Consider the following 16,821-nt stretch of genomic DNA (forward strand, 5'->3'; position numbering starts at 1 on the left):
GCTGTGGAAGTGAGCAGAGAGAGGGGATTAGATGGTATCTTAGTAACCTGCTCTTGGTATTGACTCCATTTTGTAGCCTGTTGTATCGTCTGTCCTTTTGGGAAATGGAAAAAAAAAAAGGAGAGAGAGAGAGAGATGCGAAAATAAAAGATGCAGGAGGAATTATGGAAGAAACATTGTCGTTTTATTTGCTTTTCAGAAGCAAAGAGGGGGAAAAAAATCAACAGAAAATAAGTCTGTAATTGCTTTTTTATTCTCCAATGTACTTAGCCTCATACTGCAGCCAAATTGATGCAGCAGACATGGAGTGGGATGCTTTTTATCATTGGAAATGCACTGGCAGCGCTACAGACAATAGCAGGAATGCTTTGTTTCATCTAGCTTTATGTTTTTTACTCTCATTTAAAATGCGTGTAAATCGTAGAACTTGCTGAAAATAACTATTTTCAGCTCTGAAAATGAGAAAACGCATCATTTTCTATCTGTTGTAAAACTGGTGGCAGGAGAATGAATGAGTCAAATTTTCCTAAAAAATTAATAAAAGACAAATAGTTTACCATTATACAGTCCAGTTATGTCCAAAATGTAATGTAAAATTATTATTTTAGGTCCAAGTTTTTAAGTGTTTTTAATTCTGACACCTGACTTTCTGCTCATAGCTTTTTTTTTCTCCCTGTGCGTCTCCTGGTTTTTATCTCTACATTTCCCTGATAGCGTTTCTCGTCTCTTTCAGCTCTTCTCCATTGTGATCTTCGGCTGCATCGCCAACGAGGGCTACATCAACCGGCCAGACGAAGTGGAGGAGTACTGCATCTTCAACCGCAACCAGAACGCTTGTAACTACGGCGTGTTCATGGGCTCCATGGCCTTTCTCTGCTGCGTCGCCTTCCTGGCCCTGGACGTCTACTTTCCTCAGATCAGCAGCGTTAAAGACCGGAAGAAGGCCGTGTTGGCTGACATCGGGATTTCAGGTAAAGCCACTCCTCCTCCTCCTCCTCCTCCTTCTCCTCCTCCTCCTCCTTCTCCTCCTCCTCCTCCTCCTCCTCCTCCTCCTCCTCCTCCTCCTCCTCCTCCTCCTCCTCCTCCTCCTCCTCCTCCTCCTCCTCCTCCTCCACCTCCTCTTCCTAATGGAGGAAGTTGGGTTGCGGTCTGAGAGAGGAATTCAAATGATTGATTTGTAACTACGACGTTGATTCAAATGATTCCTCTTCCTCTTCCCAACATCTTCCTCTTCCCAACAGCAGCTCTTTGGTAGAGGAGCTTTAGCCTCCATTTTGCCATGTTGCTGTCCCAGAGTTAACGGGAAAATGGATGGCGCTAAATACAGGGCATTGCTTTACAGAAAACCCAAAACATACAGCCAGAGATTAAATTAAACAACTTAGATCAAAGTATGTTTTTTGTATAAATGGCGGACTCAAGGTCCAGACCGAAATTGAATTAAGAGTCTGTGTCAAAGCTTAAAAGATGCCTCAATAGGTGCATCCAAAGAATAATAAGGAAATATGTTAGAAGTTTCATAAATATTAATACATTTTATTACTTTTATTTTATTTTAATACAAAAATAACAAAAACAAATCTAATTTCTCTTCTGCTTCTCAGTTATGCAACACTTGCTTTCGGTCTACTGGGAAAAATCATAAAATTCAATATAGTCGTAATGTGAAAATGTGAAAAAAGTCCTATTTACATAAATAGAAATTTACATAAATATAAAATAGAAATTTGCTAAATTAAAAAATGTTTCAATACCGTTTTTTACATATTTCATAGCTCTATTAAAGTAAAAAGTAAAATACATTTTACCTTTTACTATTTTCATACAAACATAAAAACTAAATCAAATTTTTCTCAATCATGCAACACTTTTTATCGTTCTATTGGGAAAAATGATCAAACTTATTAAAGTTCATTGTAACAAACTGTGAAAAAAAGATGAAGGCGCTCTATTTACATAAATAGAAATGTACTAAACTAAAACATTTTTTTAATCCTCTTTTTTTACATTTTATTTCGTAGCTCTGTTAAAAAAAAATGACTCCATTTCACGTATCCTTAAACTTAGGCAAAAAACCCCAACAACATTCGAATCAGGCCTCTTCTTTTGATTACCTTCGTGTTTGCATTTTTGTTTCGATTTAAAAAAAACTGTTTTCTTTCTGTGCATTTCTTGCTGATCGGCATAGTAGCGCGTTATCTAACAGCGGCGAGCGTCTTTGGTGCAGTGTTTGTTTTTAAAGTGTGATCACAGAGGAGGGGAATGAAAGCGCTTGTTAAGCAGACAGCTTCTCCTCTGGTGCTAACAAGTCTGTGCGATGAGCTTCACTGTGTCAGACAGTCTGCCTCCCTGCTGCACTGCTTCTGCCCCGAACCTGACAAGATTGTCAAGCACAGAGGCTTTTTAATGAGGTACTTCCTGTCACAGACAATACTGCCTTTTGCTTTTTTTTTTTTCTGCACACGCACACACACATTCACACACACTCTCTTTCTCTCTTTCTCTTTGTCACCATATGTTTCCATGAAAGTTGGCAAATTAGTAAAACCAAAGAACTGCTGGAAGTCTGATCAGATGTTTCTGAATTTCTTGAGCTTGGCGATCTTGACTCGAGTATCATAAGATTTGCTCAACCCTTGGTTAAACATTTTGTTTGACAGATTGATTCCAGGGTGTCCACACTTTCTTAAAAATGTTTTAAACAGTCTTAAATCATGCTTATCCACAATTAAGACCTTAAAATGATTTAAGTTCATAAAAAGAAAATGCAAGTGGTCTTGATCACCGGTCTTATATTTTGTCTTGTTTATTTTGTGTAGTTTTATTTTTTTCTTGCGGGATATTTCTGTCAAACAAACTTTTGAGTCGCACGCAGACAACCTCTGAGACTTGAGGAGGTTGAGGTTACCGCTAACTAGTTGCTAACTAGCTAGCTTTTTTTTTGCCTCTATCATTGTTAAGTGTGAATTTATCGCCAGTTTGTAGAACTGCCAAAAGCTTTCTGGTATATAAAATATGAAGTTTTCTTTTATATATTTCTGTTGTGATACAGCTCTTAAATTTCATTGGTAATGTCCTTGAAAAAGCCTTAAATATGAATTGTTGAGACCAGCAGAAACCCCAGGATTCAGTCTCAGAGATTTGTACATCAAGACAATCAAAATGAATTTGTCTTGTTTGTAGCAATGGTGCGTGAACCAAACGAGTTAATGATAATCGGAAAGATCCTGTTGACACTTTGTTCAGGGTCTGAACTCTGTTCTGTTTGTTTCTGTTTTCTTGTCCTTACAGCGTTTTGGTCGTTCATGTGGTTTGTGGGTTTCTGCTTTTTGGCGAATCAGTGGCAGGTGACCAAGCAAGAGGACAACCCCCTGAGAGAGGGAGGCGACGCTGCTCGGGCGGCCATCACCTTCTCCTTTTTCTCAATCTTCACCTGGGTAAGAGCTTCGTTTTGCTCTCGTTAATCCACAAATTGTAGGACACTGAGGCATGAGCAGCCACAGAGCACCTGAAGACCAGACACACTGGTGGAAGAGTGATGTTACACGGGAAAGCTTAGAAAAATCCAACGTTTAATTTGAGAGTATTTAATCAGCCTGAATCAACTACATCAATTCAAGGGTGTTTTTACACCTGACCGTCAGCTAGACTCAGTTTGATTGCAACATTGTGTCAAGCAATCCAAAGCAATTGAAAAACCTGTTCCCCCCCTTCGCCTGTGGTGGCGCTGCACCAAAAGGAAACGACACGAAAACCTCTGAAGAAGACATGAGGGCACCGACCGTCTTCACAAAATGTATTTCCATTAGGAAAAACAGACCTGTGAATGAGTTTTGACACCCTGTGAAGGCCTGTTTCCAGTAGGGACATGTGAATAGATGACATTCATTTTCTAAGTGAGAGATTTAATTCATGTAACTAAACCATAAAAAAGCAGAAAATACTTTCTGTAAGACTTAATCAGCAAAAATGGTGAGATATTTCAGGCTACACTTACAGGTGCCTTCTTTTGTCTTTCCCATATTATAGAATAAATTACTTGTTTACTTATTATTATTGTTTAAGACAGTTTCCAGTTACATTTGTTTCATGGTGATTGCCAAAGTTACCAATAACTTTGAAACTGGCGTTTTTGTTGAAGACAATTATTTCCTAACATATTTAATTTGAAATCATTTCAAATTGAAAGTTGGATTTTTCTCCCTTTTTTCCAGCGTGAAATTAAGATACTGCAAAAAAAACAATAATTTTTTTGAAAATGCTTCTTGTTTTGATGCTTGTCGCCCAGACGTCCGTCGCAAATGTGAACATTAATGACCAGAGTGCGGCTGTCTCTCCAACAGGGCGTTCAGGCTCTCTTCTCTATGGAGAAATTAAAGAACGTGTCGTTTGAAGAGGAGTACACCAAGCTGTTCCCCCCTCAGCCACATCAACCTTTTGTCTGACTCTGTTCTGTCTCCCATGCCTGCTACCTGAACCCTCTGCAGCTGCTCACACACAACCCTGTCATGTTTTAGTGGCTGAATGTCTTTAGAGGAAGTGGATGTATGAAAATCTGAATCCTGACTCAGGCTCATTTTAATAACAATTCTAGCAACTGACATGATAAACCTGCATTTGTGACTGTTAAGCATGAACAGTAACATTTTGTCTTTCAATCAAAGACAAAATAAAAGATATTCGGCTCCGTCTCTCCGGTTTTCGACGGAAGCATTAAGCAGTTTAGGAAGTCGGTGGATTACCTTAAGCTTTCAGTTGAGGTACTTCAGGGTTGAATGAGCAACAGGACATGATTTATTGATCAAGGAAGCTTTGGTGTGTTTCTCTCCCCTCAGGCAAATCTACGGATCTCTATTTTTTAGCATTTCTTTTTTTTAAGTAAAACTATCTTTTCCAGAGTTTAGAGAGATTGAAGTGCCATGCACATCTTTCTTTACTTGCACCACCTGATGGAGGTATTCACACTTCCAGAACCTGATCTTTCAACATGTTATTATATCCAATTGCTTTAGTGTACCTTGTTGGAATTTTTAGTAGTGCATAATTAAATAGCTAATTAAATATTCTGAAAGGTTTGCAGGTGTAACTCTAGTGAAAGGTGAGGTCGAATATTAATGTGTGTCAGCTTTGAGACTTTATTTAATGTAAAATTTCAAAACTATGTATGTATTTCTTCTAAAATACGTCTAAGTATGTGCACTGAAAAAAGATAACAAAGTTCTCTGCTCTATTAAGTTAGTCAAACTTACCTTATTTATGCTTGTTTAACATGCCAACTGGATAAACATAATATTTAGTTGGATGAACTTAATTTGAGTACTTGCAACAAATTAATTCAGTTTATTTAAGATGGGTCACCGGGTTTTGCAGATCAATCATTATTAATACTAGGGACTTAGGAAGTCTTGTATGCAGTTTGTTTTACTATTTCATGGAGGTTCATATGGACGCTGTGTTGCTAGCAGTTTTTTAGAGGGTGTCTAGTTTGATTTAAAAGGCAACAACACTTTCATTGGATATTTATTAGATGTATATGGATTGTTTTGCCTTAGCAACACACAGACACACTTCTCGTTTGCATCAAGATAGTAGACCAAAGTAGAATTGAGGTTTTGTGTCTCCCTAGCTGCCATTTCCATTGCCATCAAAATTGTGCAAATCAGAATTACGAGGATAAATTCACTCACAATTTTGAAAAAACGTGAGATTTTTTATCAAAGTTTTTACACCAGGATGAGGCAGGGGTGGGGGCCTTCAGCCATACCAAGATTGATGTGTTTCGCACAATTGCGATCATGATCAACAAACTGGATGTAACTACAGGCGAAAAATGTGAAGAAGACGACAGGAAGTGGAAGGATGATGGCATGGCAGATTTTTCAACAACTTATCACGTGAACAAACTTATTCCCATGTGATTTTAATAATGTTAATTAATGAATGCACCGCAATTGCGAAATTGTGTTAATTTGACAAACTTTCCCGTACCTTCGCAAAGGAAACGCAGCTAATGACGAGCTCAACTAGATGTCATCTGCTTTGACTGACTAAATGGCTTCCCAAGGTTTCCGGCAAACTAACCGATGTTTTCTTCCTGCTCTCTTTCTCTTCTCTTCCAAACGCTTCACTTAACACCACTGCTTCAAACTCTTGTCTCCTCGCCATTCGATCGCGCTCCTTGCACCCTTGCTTGCTCTTCCATCTTCCATCTATCTCCGTTGTCCGTTTTCGCCAAAGGCGGGACAGTCGTTCCTCGCCTTCCAGAGATACAAGCTGGGGGCCGACTCCGCCCTCTTCTCCCACGAATACACCGACCCCAGCCAGGATGCGGCCGGAGCGCCCTACACGTCCTTCGGAGGGAATGACTTGGAGAGCCCGGGCAGCGGAGGCGGCCAGGCCAACAGCGACGGGGCCTTCGACGGCTCCGGAGGCTACCAGCGCCAAGACTACTGAGATGTCGAGGTTCAGATGTGCTTTGGGATTGAGATGTTGTTGCCCAAACAAAACAAGGAGAGAAAAATTCCAATTTGAATGAATATTTTTGTTGTTTTCTGTCACTGAAAACTACTGCCTCAAACCGACCCTGGTTATGGGTCTCTAATAATCGGAGTTCACGCAGTTCTGATGGGCTGTTTTAGACCGCTGTTTGACACAATGGCTGAAAGTTGACATGGTAACTCAGACAAGTGGGTTATGATCTGTAACAAATTGTCTCAAAGAATTAACAGTGTGAGAGGACCATATTCTCTACCTTTGGTGGAAAATTTGTAGAGATTTATAGAGATTTTCTACCACTGGTAGAAAGTATGGTACCAATGAGAGGGACAGTTTGTACCAATTACTTTTTCTGACTTTATTGTGTTGCTTGAAGCTCTCTCCATGTTTGGATTTATCTCTAGAATATGTTAACACGTATTAGCGCCCCTGGTCAAGATGCTTTAAAAAGCCTTAAAATAAATGATCACTAACTCCAACATGCACTTGTTTTTGTTGCATTTCTCTGTTGGCAACCGTGGAGGACTCCGTTACTGCCATGGTTGCTGTGCCTGGTGATAAAATGGAGTTGGGATTAACATTTTGTTCCTATTTTAAGCCTTTTAATTGTTACTCTGATGGTAGACACGGCCAAGTCCAAACTGGAATCTGACAGTGAATCTGAGAAGGTTGTTAAAATTAGGGTGATGGCAGAGAATCCGTCCGACTTCAAGACGTGGAGCTCATCGGCAGAGATAAACTGTCATAATAACAGCAGAAATATGCAAAAATGTCATCAGCAATTATAAGAAGGCTGAGTCCAGCAATGCCATTCAAGGTTTGCTGATTATTAAGGAGGGTACGAATAATTTTTGACAATTGACACGTAAACAAAGACAGATAATTCATATTTTTCGAAAGTCATACTCCTTTCATAATGTTGTATGATCTTTTTAAGGAAACTTTTCTGTTTTCTTTCCTATCAGGAACAAACCTTTAACTTAGATGTAAATCAGTTTGGGCTAATTGTTGGGGTAACTGTACTTCTTTAAATAAGAAGAGTGACATGAATCTTCCTTTCATCAATGGCAAGTTTTCTTTGCGTTTACAGGGTTAGGTTTACAGGGCTGAGACTTCTTAGAATTACATGTAATAGTCCAATTATAGTTTATATTATTTATTTATTGAATTACACTTTGAATTAGGGGTTTTAGAATGTGACAGCCGTAAACAAAGAGTTGAAATTGGATCATTTCTCTCACTTGCTCATTTGTTGTTGGCAGTCAGGTATAGTGTACGCTGTTTCAATACAGACTTAGCAGAGTTAAAGAAAAAAGTGGCTTTATTTAAAGATTGATTTATTTAAAAGCACCTTCAGAAACCTGCTAATTACTTGTTGACATGTATTTGCAAATGGTGGCAAGGTGATGAAAAGTGAGGAAAAGCTCAGAAAAAAGAAGCAGAAATTATTCAACTAAATCATCAGCATTGATGTGTGAAACTATGAAAAACATTTCTTCAGCTTCACTGCACTACACTTTACATTTAAACGTGTTAGCTTTTTTGCTTATATTATTATTATTATTATTATTATTATTATTATTATTATTATTATTATTATTATTATTATTATTATTATTTAGAACTAGTATTTTAGAAGCAATGTTGTCTTTTTACAAATTGGCTCAAGTCTTTGATGAATTAAACTACAAACAACAACAAAAACAAGTTGTGAGAAACAAACTGAGAATTGGAGTGGCTCTTGGGGGACCCCTGCTGGCTGGAGGCCTTAAGCAGCAATGATTTGCTCATGTCCCTTCCTGTTTGCCCAAGGAAACAGGAAATAGTGTTTTTCTAACTTAAAGTCCCCATGTTCCCAAGGAATTAAGTATAAAATGACCAAAGGAAAGGTTAGGGTTCAAATAAGTGTGGTACTGGTAATTTTGTACATATATAAAGAGAATTGAAGGAATAAACATTTTTCTTCTGAATAATTATACCTATAAAAGGCTGTTTTTTCCCCATTTTGTCTGAGATGATGCTACTTAAAAAAAAAAAATAAAATTATTTCAGGGCTTTTTAAAACATTTTTTACCAGGGGTTCCAATGGATGCGAAGGCACTGCGGTCATGGTTTACACTTTGGAGACGAATGTGATGTGAACAGGTGTGGGAAAATGTTTTGAAATACAAGATTAGTTGGATAAAAATGGTTTGGAAATGGAGGGAACTATACAGAGAAGATTGCGTAGTTATGGGGAAATTATCACCCTTTCACAAATCAATACTTCTGATCACATTGTTTTCCGCTCAGTGAGCTCAGTAGCGTAAATCACTGTTAGCTATAAAAACTCCCACATCCAGAGCGGGTAATAAATTAAGAGTAGATTGATTTTTAATGAGATGCACGGTTTAATGCAGAAAAAAGCATATCTGGTATCTAATAACAGTGTATTTACGTGTGTGTGCGTGTGTATGCGTGTGTGTATGCGTGTGTATTGCAATGTTTTGTTCCCCTGATACTTGTATGTTAGACAGATTTTTTTGTTTTTCTGTTTTGTTTTTTTTTTCAATTGTTGCCTTAGTGCTGACTGCCAAGCAAAAGGCAACCATCAAAGGCGACACACTTGTACACCCGACGTCCCAACTTACACTTTTCTCTCCTAACCTTTCCCCACTAAAGTTCATTTTCTGCGGCTTTGGTCTCGGAGGGAACAAAACCGAGTGAACAAAACCAAGCTTTAGTTAAAATGATGCTGCATTATCAATGCCACACTTGTCGACGTTATCAAAAGAACTCTTCATCTCGGTTTTGTTTCAACAAAAGGATTCAACCGTGAACCTCCTGAGTATTTATGAACGCGCATCGCTCTATTTTCTTCTACAGTAATGTACACCTATCTCTCTCTATAAATATATACATATGTGTAAAGCGGTAATTCAGTGTTCGACAGAGAGATTCTGCTTTATTTTAGGGCATTACGCTAGTTATGTATAATAAAGAAAAAATAATGATGAAAAGACAAGATAAAGAAATTCTATTGTCTGTTGAGTGTTATTGTGATAAGATATATATGACGGGGCTGTCTATGCCTCGTCTTTTACTTTGCTTTTGAGATAGGGAGATGTTTTTATTTTTGGGATAACAATACAATAACTACTAAAATAAACAAAAAGAGAAAAAAATTCTAAAGTATATTGTACTTTATACCTCTGTGTAGTCGTAGAAATGTGTGATGTTTTCTCTGTGAGATTTGTTAAACAAAGCAAGGTACGGCTTAAGAACAACAGTGTGTGTTTTTGATGTATCTGATTTCAGTCATAAAAATAAAGAAAATACTGATAAACATGTCGGGCTTCTGGTCTTGGTTTTCATTTTGCTGGCACAGCAGAGCGGAAATGTGAGGCGGAAGGAGTGACCCACGGTTTGCAGCATTTTATTACTTACACATTTCTGAAAAGCATGGCATTCGGTTTGATTGTAGCTCATCTGAGTAAAAGAAGAACTGGTTTTTCAGAGAGTTACGCAAGCTGGCCAGCCTGGTAAAAACTAGCTCCTTGTTCTACACTTTACTTCGTACAGAGTTCCTGAACCCTCGGCTATTAAGAAACTATTGCTTCCTGGAGGTGGTGAAGCTTTAAGTTTTACCCAGTCGCTAACGTTTAGCCGTTGACGTACTGTATGTAATGCACCAGTTCAATGTTATGAAGCTTACTGGAAATTGCCTGCACTGTAAACACCCATAGCCCACTGCAAAGACAGGAGATGGCTGTTAACGTTCAACATTTGGAGGCGTGGTCAACACGGACTGAACGTCTTCTATCACTTCTTCTGCTGCCATTGCTAAAGCTGCAGGTGGACTATAATTATAAAACAGCACAAGAAATTCATCGTTCACTATTTCTCTTTCTGCTTGCTGATTGGCCCAGTATTCTACCAGAGGAATCCAAGACAGTGTGAGAAATGCCAAACAGAACATTGAAGGGCGGTGCGAATCAAAGTGGAATTGTATTGGAAAGCAATAGCCAGGTTAACAGTTGCACCAATCTCAAGTATTTTATGACATCTAGCTACTTTCCTTCATGGATTGTCCCCAGTTTACTTTTACTCATCAACTGTGGCCAGCTTCCCTTTCAAGGGCTCTTTCTGTCACATATTTTCAATGTTTACAAAACAGTGGAAAGGACTTCCCTTTACTTTGTTTTTTAAGGAAAGACTTTCTTCTTCCCACTCTTTCACTAGCCACAGATTTTAGAGGACTCCTCTGGCAGACAGATTTCTGTCTGCCTAATGGTCTCTTTGCCAAGCTAGTCAGTTTAGGTAGAAGCTAATATCTTTGTGTGAAGTTGTGGCATACTTCCATTTTCAAATAATTTTTTCGAAGACGTCAGAACGGAAGATAATTGATGGATGAATAGACAGATGGTTGGACGGACGGATGGATGGATGGATGGATGACAAACCTTCTGTTTGCACCTGCTACTTTGCAGGATTTGCTGTTGTAAATTTCACAATTTTAGTTAACTTAGTTAAGTTCTCCAGAGTCCTGCTGCTGACCTGATTATCTGACTCAGATGTGTTGAAGCAGAAGCAGTCTAAAAGTCACGGGACACCGGACTTTGAAGCCTGAATTTGAAGACCTCTGCCAAATCAAAATCTGTGAAGATCTTCGGTGTGGACTTCTTCTCAGCTGGTTGTAGTTCATTACAATCCCACACGGTGGCAGTATTGTTAAAGGAACCACTCACGATTAAACCACTCGATAGTGTTGAAGAATTGTCTTCTCTGTATTTCATTTGCAACGCATATTTAATTTTAAAAATAGGAAAACGATGGTAATTGTTACCGTAAAACATTTTTAAAATGTTATTTTATTATAGCTTATTATAAACTGACGCTAAGTCCTTAAGTATGTTGCCTTCATAGGCAGCTGTACTGTGTCTAATGACTAGAATCCAGAATATACTCCAAGAAAGCTACCGACAGAGTCACATCAGGAATTAAAACTAATACAAATATAATAGAACTAATAAAAGCCTTTGTTGCGATTTTTTATTTCCTAACATAAAAAAATGTGCATTTGTGTAGTCGGAGATATCATATCTGACACTGCGGCGTGATCCTGAACGCAGCAAATAGCATCCAACATGGCGGCAGAGCCGAAGACTTTGATGCAAAGCGTAAGTGAAAAGTGTTGTTTATAGCTGTCACTGGCAGCTAATGTTCCTCATGGACATTACTTTAACCCCGTTTGTGTCTCGCGGGGGTCTTTGTTGCTTACTTTGGCTCTTTCATTGGCAATTATTGCCTTTTAATAATGCCAGTTGTAGCTATTTTTAGTAGAGCTCATTAGGTGCCTTGCTAACAGTAAGCTAACCAACAACACTTTAAAACGACTGGAAAATAAAAATGCTTGAGTTAACAAGAAGCAGAAGGAGTGATTATCAGTAATGTCACTGAACCGTGTATTTCTGGTCTTATTTATTTATTTACAGCGAACTAGCTAAGTAGACTTCTACTATTTTATTACTTAGTCATAACACCTGGGGGAGTTTAGGTTTAGCACTCAACTCTCTATTTTCCTGCTTTTTTAAATAGCCGTAGTTAAACATATTACACGAGCAGACATGTCATTTAGAAATAAAAAGTTAAAATTAACAAATATTTACACAGCTTTTCTTATGCTGTTTTTTTTCTTTCTTTTTTTCTGTTTGCAGCAGCAGCAGAGCTGGACAGATGACCTGCCTCTGTGTGAGATGTGTGGCGTGGGAGTGGCGCCCAACTGTGTGTACAGCCAAGATGGTAAAGGAACCCAGAGCCACCCCATGGAGGACAGGCATCTCAGGCTGAGGTGTGTAAGATAGAGCAGCTATGAGGGGGGAGGTTGGCGCATTTCAACTGATTGTGACACATTTTCTTTTCAGAAGTTTCTAGGGTAGTGTTCAAAATGAATTGGTTGTAACCTTCCTTCTCCAATTAACAACAGATGTTTTTATTTTTCAGATGGTAAATATTCTTAAAGACTTTACAAAGTTCTTACAGGGATGGTAGCCCAGGGCGGCAGTTTTTCTGGGGGCCTCAAAGACGTTTTTCTTTCTCTTTTTCACTTCATATAAAACTCAGAGACCCAAATAAAGTTGAGTTGTATGTATATATGGGGACTTTTGTGAATATAAACAATACTCGATGTGTGAAATGTAATGAAGATTCATTAAACCTTGTTTATGTCATATATATCATTTAGTTGCATGTTGAAGCTATTTTTTTTTCCACCAGTAATTATCACGTTGTACTTTTAGGCAGCTAAACATTCTGGTTACGTTATCCAGGACTAGCTTTGGGTTAGTTTTCAAACATTGGTTCAAACTTGTCATACGAGTCTTGCAGTCTACTGTACGGTGGCATCAAAGTTGGATAACCAAAGTGTAAACCCACTCGAAAAATTTAACTCCTTAAATTATCAAGCTATTAACTATTTTTTTTGTAATTCCTTTTGGACTTAAATTTGAATATGGCATTGCTGCTCTCAAAACGATCAACGTTTGCTCATGTTCCTTGCGCTTTGTCATCCAATCAGAGGCGAGAACTGTTTCCTCTATGGCGTTTTTAACGGCTATGACGGCAGCAGGGTGGCGGACTTTGCAGCCCAGTGTCTGACCGCTGAACTCCTACTCGGGGAGATCAACTCAAGTCACACAGACGGTGACGTCCGCCGGATCCTCATTCAGGTCTCTGACTGTTTACTGGTCTGTCTGTCTGTGGAGTCACATCTCTTCCGTGAAACCTTTTATCCGTTGAGTTTTTTCGCTTCTGATTTAGCAGTTTTATCAGTTTTTTGTAGCTCCTCTCATGTGCTAGGGAGCCGCTGAGTGAATTATAATACGTGTTCTCTTTGTTACAGGCCTTTGAGGCGGTGGAGGAGAGTTACTTTAATACAATAGGTGATGCTTTGGCTAAAAAGGCTCACCTGTCCAACTACCTCCTGCCACACAATGAGGTATGCACACATAGAGAGGTGACTTTATGATACAAAAAAGCAGTGATGTACATAAGAACATGAGGTTACGACCTCATCAGTCTGACTCGGCTCTCCTTCGCTCGTTGTAGTTTTTCTTGTTATTCTGCTGTTTTCCTGATTGTTTCAATCGACTTGTTTTTTGTTTTTTTTGCTTTGGGTTTCACTTGCATTTCTCATATAGATCCATTGATCCACTTTTTTTCCACTTCCGATACAGAGATCTGAGGTTTGGTATCAGCCGAAATTGATCCGATACAGAAAAACAGCTGAATTGACTGAAAACATTTTTTTTTTTTTTAAACACAATGAACTGACTTACACAGCTCTTAAATATACCAATAGCTTCGCAGGCTTGGTCAAACATGTAAAAACAACACAACTTTATTATGTTCAGTCAGTGAATTTAGTAGTATAACAGCCAATGTAAAATAAATAACAAGAGGAACTGAAACTGACAAAAAAAAAAAAATGCAACTAACGGTTCAGAAAGTTCAATTAGGATTTCTAAATGTAATGGAAAATAAACAATAAAGCATGACATGGCTCAGAGCATAGAATCAGACTGAATAGATCAGGCACATTGTCACCGATACCCAGTCTAGAATTTTTTTCAATATTGCGACCGATCGGTGCATCTCTAGTTATCCTGTCTGGTTTTTTCTTATTGATTTTCTCAGTTTCTTTCGTCTCTGTTTCTCCGGCTTCCTGCCGTCATCATCTGTTATTTTTATTTCTCTGAATGCTTCCCCGCTGGTCAGAATGTGCCGTCCCACAGTCTCTCTCTGTCTGTCTGTCTCTCTGTCTGTCTGTCCGTCCTCGGAGTCAGAAGGTCCAGGAGCGCCTGAAGGAGCTGGAGCAGGAGGTGTCAGGAGGCGCTACGGCTGTGGTGGCTCTGATTCTCAACAATAAGCTTTACATTGCCAATGTTGGTATGGATACATGTTTTATTTGTGTAAAATTTTACACTTTCTGAGTGGTATTTGTTTATTTGCAGCACTAAAGAGGCAGTATCTGCCTGCCAAAGATCGTTAAAAAGGAAGAATGCTTCCTGCTTTCCACCAGCAGATGTCAGACTTGATGCAGATTTGAGTCGTTTGATATACAGAAAATCTGATATAAACATTACACTGAAACTTAAATTCTAGTTAAGTAATCAATTAAACATTCAGAGTTTCAATCCAAACTCTGTTTTCAATATCAGTTGAGTCAAAGTTTGCCGTCATTGCAATAGAAGAAAGCCAGAATACGAGGTGTTTTTGTGGTTATTTGAGAATATTCTAGTACTATTATGTTTCTGTCTGTCTGTCATCTAAAATGTGACATGTACTGATGGAAAAGATGACTTATTCTCATCTACATCAGGAAAATAATGTCCAACTGGTGCATTTTAACTTTCTAGACTGAAATGGTTTTGCTCAGTTTTGGTGTGTGACACTCTTGGTGTTGCTGCAGCTCTTTGGCTCCAGGACAAACCCTCCTATCTCCTGAGCCATCGACATACCAAACTGCTCCAGGTGTCAGAGATTAGCTGTGATTGACTCTCAATGTTTCAGCCGCAGCTGAGCTGACGCTATTGGTGGAGGTGCAGAAACCTCCCAAACAGAGACACAACGTAGACTGTGAGCAAACTACTGAGCACAAACATTCAACAATCCCGACGATTTTCAGTCTCTGTCTGTCCTGGAAACCTAAAGGAAGGTTTAATCTGGTGTAGACAAGACATAAATCATTGGCTCTATTGTCAGTTGATCTGCTGTCATTCCATAAAGCAGATCCTACAGGCGACTGCTTGAAGCTGGAGAACTTTGCTTGCTTGATTGCACAAGTGTTTGAGCAAATACCAACCCAGCGCCTGAAGCCACAGAACAGAAATTTCAGCTATTAATAAATAATGACATGCAGTATGACATAGAGCATGTTAGGGAAGTAGCTGTAAAACTAAAGAAAGTTGAGGGACAGGTTTGTTTAACGCCCCAGTCGGTTTGTCTTTAAAAAGTCATTAGCGTGTACGCAAAAGAAGAGATTATTCCTTAGTTTGGATCGAATTTTGAAGGAAGTCGGCGTTGGATCCAATTCTGACTATGTATTTGATTTTGGATGAAGTTACAAAAAAAATAATTCTTGTTTACTTGGTCACTAATGCAGTATTTAGCAAAAATAAAAATAAAAAGTGCTAGCTTATCTTTAGGACTGATTCATTACATGAATGATTGGCCGCTGGGAGGATCAGGAGTTCAAAGTTTAGCAGGAAGGTTTGAACCGAGACATTAGTGCGTTTTGTAAACGACTCCCAGCTGTTTGTCTGTGTTGAACACATCATAGCTGGGTACGTGTGGAGCGAAAAGCTGCGCTACATAAACTTTCAACGTTTTTGCTCACATGAACATAAAACCTTGCTCGACAAACGGGCGGATGTTTTCTTTTTTTTTTCTAGTTGAGGACAGAGAAGCCTGATTGTGATTGACATAAAGCAAATTGGCTGCATTGACTGGCCTTGTTCGGCTGATGAGAACGTTACAACACACAGCTTGAGGCAGTTTAGGGATATGAAATCTGTTGGTTGCTCTGGACCTGCATGTAGCATCTGCTTACTGACCCAGAAATGTAATTTTAAAAGTTAATTAATCATTGATCTGTCTTATGCTTCCCCAGCTAGAAGACCGATTCTTTTTTTTTTAATCCTTTTTCAAAGCAACTTCAGATGAAGTTTTTCAGTGAAGTTTAATGATACAGCAGAAGTGTCTTTTCTTTGCTTCATGGGGCATGTTGACCCTGTAATCATTTTTGCAATATTGATAGCAGAGCTGCTTTGATGTTTTAGACATTGAAGTCAGTTCTCAATATACAAACATCTCCACTCAAGGCGTTGTGAACTTTATCCAGTCATTTTCAGTTGTTAAGATTCAGTACGTCTAACATGCTGGTTTCAGCTCTGCTTCTTTGTCACATTTTTTTAGATAATCAAAAAATGTCTGTATTAGACAGATAATGTAAATAAATAAGTATGTTATTCCCAGAGCAGATGAGAAAGAAAGTCACTGATCCACTTTGTTCACTTCTGGTATCGGTACAGATATGTGAGGTTTGGTGTCGGCCAATAACGATCCGATAAGTTATTTATTAATGGAAAATGCATGAAGCGGTAGTGAAACTTCCCCACTGTGGTTGATAAACTGCAGTTCTTTCTAAAGGTCTTTTTTTTATGACTCAGCAATAAGGAGGGCTGGAAAAAAACAAAAGATTTCCAAGACAAAATTAAGTGCTGCTGACCAAAAACAAAACACATTTTCTTTTCTTATTTGTCAAAAAACATCTGGATGGTCCCTGTG

General features: G+C 38.6%; 2 protein-coding genes across 10 annotated transcripts in view; both read left to right on the top strand.

Moving 5' to 3' along the window:
- The window catches only part of syngr1b (synaptogyrin 1b), a 23,451-nt gene extending 13,629 nt beyond the window's left edge, over window positions 1-9,822 (top strand). The window contains exons 2-4 of one of the 2 annotated variants that reach the window (XM_008432682.3): window positions 734-971; window positions 3,292-3,437; window positions 6,238-9,822. In XM_008432682.3, coding sequence (XP_008430904.1) covers window positions 734-971; window positions 3,292-3,437; window positions 6,238-6,453 — 600 coding nt within the window. In that variant the 3' untranslated portion in view covers window positions 6,454-9,822. The other variant, XM_008432743.3, reaches the window with a different exon arrangement.
- Window positions 9,823-11,542: 1,720 nt separating this feature from the next.
- tab1 (TGF-beta activated kinase 1/MAP3K7 binding protein 1) overlaps window positions 11,543-16,821 on the top strand; it is a 92,042-nt gene continuing 86,763 nt past the window's right edge. For 6 of the 8 annotated variants that reach the window (XM_081599667.1, XM_081599737.1, XM_081599703.1 and 3 more), the window contains exons 1-5: window positions 11,544-11,654; window positions 12,192-12,325; window positions 13,052-13,202; window positions 13,376-13,471; window positions 14,319-14,421. In XM_081599667.1, coding sequence (XP_081455793.1) covers window positions 11,622-11,654; window positions 12,192-12,325; window positions 13,052-13,202; window positions 13,376-13,471; window positions 14,319-14,421 — 517 coding nt within the window. In that variant the 5' untranslated portion in view covers window positions 11,544-11,621. Of the gene's footprint in view, window positions 11,655-12,191; window positions 12,326-13,051; window positions 13,203-13,375; window positions 13,472-14,318; window positions 14,422-16,821 lie in introns of all 8 variants that reach the window. The other 2 variants (XM_008433102.3, XM_081599783.1) reach the window with 1 other exon arrangement.

Source organism: Poecilia reticulata, chromosome 1, assembly GCF_904066995.2.
Source record: "Poecilia reticulata chromosome 1, P_reticulata-male-v2, whole genome shotgun sequence".
In the NCBI taxonomy this organism is placed as follows: Eukaryota; Metazoa; Chordata; class Actinopteri; order Cyprinodontiformes; family Poeciliidae; genus Poecilia; species Poecilia reticulata.